General features: G+C 27.3%; 1 protein-coding gene across 2 annotated transcripts in view; it reads left to right on the top strand.

Moving 5' to 3' along the window:
• LOC100160311 (chaoptin) overlaps window positions 1-11,002 on the top strand; it is a 17,310-nt gene extending 6,308 nt beyond the window's left edge. For both annotated transcript variants that reach the window (XM_001946052.5, XM_016803020.2), the window contains exons 3-17: window positions 1,093-1,263; window positions 1,354-1,627; window positions 1,929-2,142; window positions 2,577-2,995; window positions 3,059-3,278; window positions 3,342-3,566; window positions 3,628-3,933; window positions 3,998-4,108; window positions 4,170-4,673; window positions 4,733-4,927; window positions 4,999-5,283; window positions 5,347-5,472; window positions 6,579-6,695; window positions 6,787-7,022; window positions 7,953-11,002. In XM_001946052.5, the coding sequence (XP_001946087.2) occupies window positions 1,093-1,263; window positions 1,354-1,627; window positions 1,929-2,142; window positions 2,577-2,995; window positions 3,059-3,278; window positions 3,342-3,566; window positions 3,628-3,933; window positions 3,998-4,108; window positions 4,170-4,673; window positions 4,733-4,927; window positions 4,999-5,283; window positions 5,347-5,472; window positions 6,579-6,695; window positions 6,787-7,022; window positions 7,953-8,241 (3,692 nt within the window). In that variant the 3' untranslated portion in view covers window positions 8,242-11,002. The remainder of the gene's footprint in view (window positions 1-1,092; window positions 1,264-1,353; window positions 1,628-1,928; window positions 2,143-2,576; window positions 2,996-3,058; window positions 3,279-3,341; window positions 3,567-3,627; window positions 3,934-3,997; window positions 4,109-4,169; window positions 4,674-4,732; window positions 4,928-4,998; window positions 5,284-5,346; window positions 5,473-6,578; window positions 6,696-6,786; window positions 7,023-7,952) is intronic.
• Window positions 11,003-11,007: the final 5 nt, after the last annotated feature.

Genomic DNA, 11,007 nt, shown 5'->3' with positions numbered 1-11,007 from the left:
AAATTTTTTTTAAATACTATAGACTATAAATATAAATATTATGTCTTATACCTAGACTGACATACCGTCTCCGCTCAGAATCGTTTTTCTTATTTAATGATATTATATCATTGAATTCAAATTTAATACCACCCATTATACAGTGACCCACTAGTAACCTATTGTACAGCAGAGCGAAATTCACTTACCCACCTTTTTTATTGTTAAATTATTAAAATTTATATTTTCAGATATTTTGCTTTTTGATTATTTTTTTTTTAGGCATATGCTAAATTAGAAAAATGATTGGTAAAAGTGTAGGTATATGAATTATAAAATACTCACCATATTATTACAGTCTCACAAATCTCAGAAATATTTTCAAACTAATAAAGTTACTTTTTTTTAGTTTTTATATAAATTTATTTTTGATGAACCTCCCTAACACTGTCAACATAAAGCAGGAGGTCACCTGTAGTAAAATATTAGAGTTAGGGCCGTTCTTATAATGTCCAGTAAAGTGTCAGTTAACGCTAACCGACTTATAACAGATTTTATTACCGGCAGAATTCAGCAGGTTAAGTGTCGGTTAACTTTAACCGGGCATTGTAAGAACGGCCCTAAATCTGTTATCTATACTTATACCTAATACATAGGTACCTCAATAACTATAATTTTTATAAATTAATAATTTAATTTTTCTTGTATTTTATTATTATTATGCCATACTTAGAATTCGAATAATAATTAGCTATTTATTATTATTATTACCTACTAATAATTAAGGGTAGGTACCGTTATGTTATAAATGTTTCTATTTCTATTTAATGTTAAAATCTACTCATAACTTATCGTTTTGATGATAAAATAACATATAAGTCGGTAAAACTTTAAAAAAGATTTGAAAAATATCTTAGTATATTATACATTTATACTATCAGCGAAGTTAAAACATTTGATTGAATATTGCTGCAATCTATTTGATTTATTTTGAGTTATAATTTTATAAAAACAAAACGAATCGGTGAATAATATCTTATGAGCTACCTATATGAGTATCAACTATGTACACTAATCATACAATACACTAATATACAGTTGTATACATATTAGGTCTTTATAAGATGACGATCCAAGACAATCCATTGCCAATTTTAAATGATGATTCTTTATATGGATTAGAGCATTCACTATGGGAATTGGAGTTAGTTAATACTTATTTAACTTATGTTCCAAGTCGGGCAATTCGAATATTACTAAAATTAAAAGTACTTAATTTATCAGGTATGAACTAAACTGTACAACTTGCTGTCTTCTGGGAATTGTTTAAGTACCTACTTATTAACTATAATATTATTTTTGTTATTATTTTAGGTAATCAAATATCAGAAATAAAGATGGGAGATTGGAATGGATTAGAGAACACTCTTAAAGTCCTAAAACTTGCAAACAACGCACTTACATATTTGCCACACAGGGCTTTTGATAGCCTCGGGTTGCTAGAAAATCTTGATTTGTCTGGTAATATGATTTCGGAAATACACGTAAATGCATTTCAAGACGGTCCATTGCAACTGCTCAGACTCAATTTAGCTGATAATATGTTGAAATATATTCCATACATGCATTTATCGTCATCGGCGATGAAGTAAGCTAAACGATTACGTACAAGTATGGACAGCTGGTCATGTAACTTGACATTTAGGTTAATATCAATAACACTGTTCATTGTTCTAATCCCTGAAATTGAATGTTGAAATAAATAGGTGGTAACATTTGTTTAATGTTATAAGTCTATAAGTAATAGAAACATGTTTGCTTATTGTTAACTTTTTAATTATCAAACTCTTATTTTTTTTATTGAAAGTCCACTATTCTATTAAATATATTTATGTGTATAATGCATGTATAAATTATACTTATAACTAATTAAAATCAATGTTTAATAGATCTTTGAAGTATTTGGATGTTAGTTATAATTTAATTGAAAGCACAAAAGGACCATTATTAACAGTGACATCTCGTGGCGGAAGACATAAGTTTTTTCTAGACGAACTTCACTTGGAATATAATCACATCAAAATTTTAGAAAAACAAAGTTTGCAGAACTTTGAATCTATAAATAAAACATACTTTGATGGAAACCCAATAACACATATTCAAGTGAATACAAATTTTATATTTTATGATATAAATAATAAATATACTATTTTTTATGTAACATGTTGGTTATATACACAATATTGAATATTAATAGGTGTTACTAAAAAAGTAAAAATATAATTATTTGAATCGTGTTTGAAATTTAAATAATTTATTAAAAGCAGAAATTTCTATTTATATTAAAATATAAATAAATAATAAACATCTAAAAATATGTTAAATTAAAATTAATGCGAGCTATTTATTGGAGTATTTTCATATGTAAATTACCTATTATATCAGAGAAAATAAAATTTTTTTTATTTATTTGTTAAATATAATTCGAGAATTTAAGCAATTAATTTATAATATTTTTAAATAAAAGACACTTGTTAGGTATCTTTGAAATAATTGTACTGTGTATTGGCCAATCAAATTAATTGTCAGTGTTTTAGGATGGAGCATTTCAAAATACTAAAATTCGAGAGATATTTATGGTCGATTGTGAAATTTATAATATATCATCAGAAGCATTCAAAGGCCTTGAAACATATTTGCATACCTTGGACATGTCAAATAATAACATAACAGAATTTCCTATTCGGAAGTTACAGCAGAGTTTTAACATGCTTATGAAACTAGGGCTTAGAGATAATAAGATAAAACATTTATTTCCTATCATTCATCATATTGAGGGAAAAGAAAAGATTATAAAATCAAACGATAAGAAAAAAGCAAACGACAAGACTGTGGTTCATGAGGACAATCAACGAAATTCACATGAAAAAGATGATCATCACGAGTTTTATTCCCTGCAAGATTTTGATTTCTCTGGATGGAATAATGGTCCACTTCAAATTAATATCATTAATGGGTATGCAAAAATAACGTGAAATTATAGTAATAATTAGTAAACTATCTCATTATTGTGTTTAAGTTTTAAATATCTTCGTCGGCTGTCTCTGTCAAAGATGACCACACCATATATAGAACCAGATATGTTTATGAATTTTACTATTGATATGGAGGAACTTCAGATAACTGGATCAGATATAAAAACCGTCAAGGCACATGCATTTAAGCATATACATGGTCTAAAATATTTGGATTTGTCCGATAATGTAATAAGCACATTAGATTCCGACGCATTTAAAGAGGTTATAAGATTGCGTTCAATTAAATTCAAATTATTCGAAGTAAAAATTATTTTTTCAATTTAGGTTGGACATTCTCTACAATTCCTTAAGATGTCACACGCTTTTGCATCTTCGTTTAAACCAATACCAGGAGATGCTTTTCGGTATTTAAATAATTTGAAATATATGGAATTAAGCAATAATCATTTACAACACCTTCGAGAATCAAGTTTCCACTTTCAAACAAATTTAAGAACGTTAAAGCTACAAGACTGTATGATAGAGGCTTTCCATAAAGGGACATTTCAAGTAAATATAAACTATTTTATAATTAGGTGGTTTTAGTTTTTGATAATTTTGACTTTTTCAGGGTGGAATTGGAGGAAGCCATATTCTTCTAGAAGAAATATACTTGTCATTCAACTTTATAAAAAAAATTGAAGACGGATCTTTTGATGATTTACCATCATTAGGAAAGATTCATTTGGATGGAAATCGAATAAATCGTATCGAAAGACACGCTTTTACCAATTTGGAGCGTTTACGATGGTTAATCTTAAGAGGGAATCAAATTGAAAAGTTGGAAATAGAAGCATTCCAAAATTTACCGCATTTACAAGAACTCGATTTAGCTTATAACCATATTAAACATATGGACTTTACATTCTTAGATCAAGTAATTTAAATATAAACTCAATAAACTGTACTTTTTATAACTACATTTTCTTACTACTTTTTAGGTTGGAATGCTTTCAAATTTCCGTATGAACGTTAGTCACAATCTTTTATCAAAACTATCATCAAATTCCAATTTTTCTACAAAGGACCTCTATATACAATCAAATATTAGGGTAATCTTAAAAAAATAAAAAATGGTTTAAATTTTCATTATTGTTTTTTTTTTTTATTTAGGTTTTAGATATATCGTATAATAGTATTAAAAGTATAGAAGACAAATATTTCTCTCCAATGGAGTCAAGCTTAAGTTATTTGCACATGTCTTTTAATAATTTGTTTCAAGTGTCTAGAAATGTGTTTGGTAACTTAAATAATCTCATTTGGCTAGACCTTGGACATAACCATATTGCTGAAATTGGATTTGATTCCTTCAAAGGATCAAAAAGACTACAAGTTTTCATAATATCTCATAATCGTTTAGTAGATTTACCTAATGATTTGTTTAAAGGATTCACTGAACTTCGATTAGTTGATTTTTCATACAACAAACTTCGGGTGTTGCCAGACATGTTTTTCAATGAAGATAACTTGGAAATATTAAACATGGCTCATAACGAGTTATCTCGTATGCCTGTTTTGTCATTTAGCACACATTCTGCGGGCGTTGTATGTGATATGGATTTGTCTTTTAACACAATAACGGCATTACCTGTTTTTGAAATGTTTTCTAGGTTTAAAGTAAGCAAATATGGCTTTACTATCAAGTGTTAAAACAATAATAGTGTTTTTTTTTTTAGTCATTAAAACGGTTAAATCTAGCTGGTAATCGTTTGGTACATCTCGAAGATTCAAATTTTGCGAGTTTAATTCGTTTAACTTACCTTGACTTAAGTCATAACGATGCTCTGAGCTTTGAAAATAGAGGTCGTATGTTCTTAGGCCTTGAACAGTCACTTCAACATCTTAGACTTAAAAATATTTCTTTAACATCCGTGAGTAATGAGTATTTTATATTGTATTACTTTTATTCGTTTATATAATAATATGTAGTTTTATTTTTCAGATACCAGAATTGCCGCTACCATCTCTTCTAAGTTTAGATTTATCTGGAAACCAAATAGCATCCGTGTCACCAGATAGAGCTTCTAATTTATCATCATTGCGGAATTTAGATTTAAGTCGTAATGAGCTTATCGGATTCCCATCTATCATTATGAATTTACCAGAGCTCAACAACCTTAATTTATCCAATAATCATATTTACGATTTGAATAACAGTACTTTAAATATGGGTGTCCAAAAATTGATTTCTTTGGATTTGAGTTATATGCCACTAGTATCATTTGAAGTGAGAAAAACTATTTTGAAAAAAATTTTATATTTATTTTCATTGCTATGTATTATTTTTCAGACCGGTGCTTTAAATAAAATGACATCTTTACAAACGCTAGTAATTAGTACATTTGTTGGTATCAAGGACTTCAATATTCCCTCTATAATTGCTGACGTTCACTCTCTTAGAAATTTGAATCTTAAAGTAAGTATTGTGTTCTAGACACTAGTAGTAGGTAGGCACATATTATAACTGTAACTATCAGTAGTTACCCTATAAAACTTACTATTAAAATAACCACTGAGAATTAACCATTTTGATTATAATATTCAGATTTTGTTTTTTTGTTCTAAAATAAAAAAAATATTTTCTGAAGCACTATTAATGTTTGGTTTCTTTAATCATGGATTCACTCATGTTCCTACCTAAATGCATTGATCCATATTCTAATATTGTATATTGATGGATAAATAAATATTAGATAGATGGTTTAAATAAAAAAGTTTAATGTATTTACAATGTGTATTTTATAAAACAATTGAAGTGAGGTAAATACGGAGTTAATAATTACGGCATAGTCATGTTAAATTCTACAGTGAAAATTATGTAATGAATAATAAATATATTGATATTCAAATACAATCAAAAATTAAAATACATTTTAACTTTAAAGGGATCGTACTATTATGTTTATCAATTGTTTTAATGTTATACATAAATATAACTCAGTGGCTTATTAATACCGCGGACCGTAAAAAATAGCCATAAGGTAATGATTTTATGATAATATTTTATTAATATCAATATGAGTAAACAATTTCTATTATTTTACGACTGTATTGATGTTATTGGAACTTTATTTTTAATTTACTGGGAAAAGTTAATGATTGTCAGATATTTCAAGAGGGGTCATTAGTTATCGACTACTTAATCCTAATTTTATTTTAAAACTTAAGTAAGGTACCTACTTTGGCTTTGGCTGATATGTAAATTTTGTAAGCAAAGAGTATGCATTATACATTATGCATTTGACGTAGAATAAACTGTTTATATTATTATATTAAAGTTAGTTTGCAATTCATTGTACCTACGTCCTACACCTACAGTCTTTATGATCGATTATACTTTAATCAATATATTGCTTTACATAATGTACATGATATTAGATATGTTGTGTTCATACTTCATAGTTCATAGTATAGTCGTATAGGTACATGATATTAGGTTTTAACAAATTTCGTTATTAATGATTAGTTACGAGTTACCACTGTATTTCAACTATTTTATTAGTGTTTTATATGTGATTCTAGGTTGATAAATTGTCACGAATGGGGAAAGAATTAATTGGTTTATTTCCATATAAGCTAAGAAACTTCACGATCAGTGGAAAAGCTTTACATGGACTTTCGTTAAATAACATATTTCAGGTACAGATATACAATTTTAGCGAGTATATTAACTTTATGGGGCTTATTATACCTAAGTGTTTTAATTAAATAAATAGAAAATTATTTTTAGGGTCTGAGGTATCCAAATTTGAATTTAACAATTTTCAATACAAGCTTGGAAACAATATCGAATGACGTTTTTCGACATATGGGGACTGTAAGAAACATCAGTCTAGATATCCGAAACAATTCGCTGAAGTCAATAGGAAATCCATCCACTAATACGTTACCAAAACAGCATGGTCAAACATTTTTAACTTCACTAAAAGTATCTGGAAACCCATGGACCTGTGATTGTAATATTGGGTAATTTTTTATTTTTTATTATTATTCATTTACCTACAAAATCGTTCATACTCAAATTATTCAAATCAATGCATGTTGAAATGTATAATTTATTCATAAAAACAGTTATATTATTAGAGTTATGTTTAAAGTAATAATATAATGTATATGTATTATGTATATCACATGAAAATATGACCTGCGAAGTCACAAAATGTTATGTACAAGAAGTTAAGAAGCGTCTGTTTTGCATTTTTGTGTAGTTATATATTATATAGTAATATTACGATACAATAATATTGTGTTCAGTACCTATACAACAGTATGTAATATTTCTTGTAAACTTGGATTAACAAAGGGACTAAAAAGGCTTAAACTGCTTAAAGTTAAGTTTTGGAGAGAAATGAAGTCGCCGCTGTAATATATTGGTACAGAGTGTATTCTAAGTAATAATTGTTAGCCTGTAAAAAATAAGCGTTTTTTTGAAATTCCGTTTTATCGACTTTGGCCACCATTAAAAAACCATGTTTGTCAACGATATAAGATACACCCTGCAGTATAACCTTACTTAAAGATAATATGCGAATACAATCACCATGTAGGTACATTCTGATTTTGGCATTTCAAACAAATAATGGAGCGGCTTAGCTCAAACGATATTCAAATTTTGATTTATTCTAAAGGCTCTGTCAAACAGAACGCGTTATAACGCGCGTTAAAGCGGTAAATGGCTCGTCGGCGTGGTGATTTCACGCGCGTGAATAACGTGGCGTTGTAACAAATTACAAAATCACGTGACATGAAATTAACGCTTTCTGTTTGACAGAGTCTTTAATGAACCGATATGTTTTTTTTGTAATAGGTGTAAAAAAAATGTAGCCTTACTTAATTTTTAACGCGAGTTGAGCTTTTTATATATTGTTTTGTCTGTGCGTATGTTATGTTTTGTAGTTGGATGGAAGTCTGGCACCGTAAGAAACGTCAATTTTTGTGCAATCACGAAGATCCGTCGGCAGCGCCTTCAAATAGATACAGAGACGTTGAACACTATTCAACTAGCAAGTCTACGTGTCTGATCAGTGACGAAGATCTCGAGGTGGCTGCTTGTGCGGATAAGAAGAAACCACTAGCCGAAGCTTTTAAAAATGATATCGAATGTGGATGGGGAGCAGCCGGTAGATGCCAATCGCATTTGACAATTATTATTTCCGTCGTAGTGGCGTACATCATAATGGTATAACTCTCTGTATATAATAATAATTAACGAAAAAAACAATCTTACACGATTTATTATTACCAACACGCGTCGAAATGTGTTATCTTTATAAAATAATTATTATTTATTTCAAATAGTTTTTTTTAGTTTTTTTTTTTATTTTAAACCTACTCACAAAATCAAAGAAAATATTCCACCGTTAAATCTAGTTTTTTTTGTGAACCTGGGAATGACCTATCTCGCCTATGCATTTTGCTGTATATTTATTTCTAATTTTGTTTTTTTCTTATGATATTATGCCTTCGTGTATGTACTACGAATAGACTATTAAGTAACACATTTTCTCATATTTACTACTTGATAGGTAGGTACTTAATGTGTAACGTAGATATTATGATCTTATCAAGCCCGGATTAAGGCATTTTGAGGCCCAGGGGCCAAAATTTTAAATGAAGCCCCTGTACGAAAAAAAATATTAATGTATATTATAATGTGTTAATGTGTTCCGGAGTGAAGTCAAATAAAAATAAAATTATGTCAAAATGTTTTAAAGTTTTGAAGATACATAAACAAATGCGTGATATGCATGGTTTTGATAAAAAAAAAGTTAATTGCCCATAACTAAAAAAATAAAAAAGTTAGATTCAATCTTTAAAGGGTATTTAATATTTATCTATCATTTTTGATATACTTTCATAGTTTTATATGACGTTGGCCGGTCACTTCACCCTGGAACGTATTGTATATTATTCAATATTAGGTACCTGATATAATAAATATAATATATAGATATTAGGTATATAGCAATAAATAATGAATAATGTATCACTTTATTTATAAATTATAATTTACAAGCTTTTTTCCTAGCTAAATAATCATCGATTTTTTTTAGGTGATTTATTTAGTGTACATAGCCTATAACGAAAAACTAATAGACAAATTAGAGGCCCCTAAATAAATTCTAAGTATCGAGGCCCGGGGGCCATGGCCCCTCCTGCCCCCCCCCCCTTAATCCGGGCTTGGATCTTATACAATTTATAAAACATAAATAAATCTTCAAATATATTACTAAATTATTTTAATTTACTGTATAGAATATATTACCATGTTCGATTAATAACTTACCTATTGTAAATGTGCTTGTATTCTAAGTAACAGAGCTTATTTGAATAGTTATAAAATCATATTATGAAATGTAGATCTAAAAATGCAATTTCGATGGTTATATTTTATTACTAAAGCGTAGCTTTTTTAATTTTGGATTATGGTTATATCAACTTCAGATACGTTTAGAATATCGTGAAACAAATTAATAATAATATGTGATATTATATAAGAATTTGGGCATTGAATATAAAAAATATAAAAAATTTTCAAAACGAATACAAATACTCATGTATGTACTAATAAATGTATAATCTATGCACCATACATACAGTGGGTACTTGTGTAAAAAAGTTTTTATTCAATACTATTTAAATTGTTTATAAATAGGTATTTGCTAATTAAATTAGTAATATATTATTCTGGGATTAATATCATATTTAAAAAGACTCAACTTTAAGTTGAAGTGATTATCGTAAAACAAGCATTTTTTTTTACTATACCTACAGAAAGTTAAATTTACATATTTATATCTATTATTATTTGTACTTATTTGTACTAAGATGTTTTTATAATTTTTAAAACAACTGATAAGTTATACTTGCTTTCGAATTATATTCAGAAGAATAAAAATTATATTTAATTTTACATATTATTGTTCTTAAAAATATTATTCTATACCTAAGCTTAAAATATGATATACCTACTCTTAAGTAAACTGCCATACCTAAATCTGTTCATATTAATTTCTAAAACAAGTCGCTCACTTATTATGCTAAAAAATTATTTATAGTTTTATGTATTTATTTTGTTAAATTTGATTTATAAATTTATCATAAACATTTTTACGTTTTAAGAATAAATTATTGTTAAAACGTTTGCATCATATTGCACATGATTTTTGATGTAATTTATATACTCACTTTATTTTTAACTAGTGATGTTTACCACACACTTGTATTCAACTACTTTCCTTTACCTATGTATAATTTAATGCTACTAAGGATTAATTTTAATTTATCAGTTTTTATTTATTAAAATCATATAATATGTATTATTTAATCATTTACATGATTTACAATCATTTATTCCTTTAAAGTCGATTTACTAGCTTAAATTTAATGTTTTCATCAAATTATATTAATTTATGTTTGTCAATAATAGGTTATATAGAACACGTAATCCTAAAGTATGTTATTAAAGAATGAGGTACCTACGACAATGAAAATATGATTTATTATATATTTTAGACTCCCCTCAGAGATCACCTCCATTTTACATCTAACCAAATATGAGACATGTGTTTAATTAACAATATTGGTCAAAAACGGGGTTAATTATGAAAGGTTTGGTTTAATTTAAAATTAAATTTATTACTTCTATTACATTTTATGTCACGATTATAATAGCATTTAGGGAGTTGGTAAATATAGTTTTTACATTATAAAAATGTATAATACCTAGAACCTTTGTTAAAATAAAACTACGTTAACTTTTAATGTTAAGCAAATAAATAAAAACCAATTATTGTATTATTTTGTTTATTTGGAATTGGAAGCATTTTTAATATACAGACTTGTACTACAGATTTAATAACTGTCTATTAATAAACTATATTACTGTAAGCAAATTATGTTTGTAAGTAAGACTTTGTTACATAATATGATACTTAAAATAAAAATACGA

Source organism: Acyrthosiphon pisum, chromosome A1 (genome assembly GCF_005508785.2).
Source record: "Acyrthosiphon pisum isolate AL4f chromosome A1, pea_aphid_22Mar2018_4r6ur, whole genome shotgun sequence".
Taxonomy (NCBI): domain Eukaryota; kingdom Metazoa; phylum Arthropoda; class Insecta; order Hemiptera; family Aphididae; genus Acyrthosiphon; species Acyrthosiphon pisum.
Note: the sequence above shows the minus strand (reverse complement) of the source record. Positions and strands in the feature narration are given on the sequence as shown.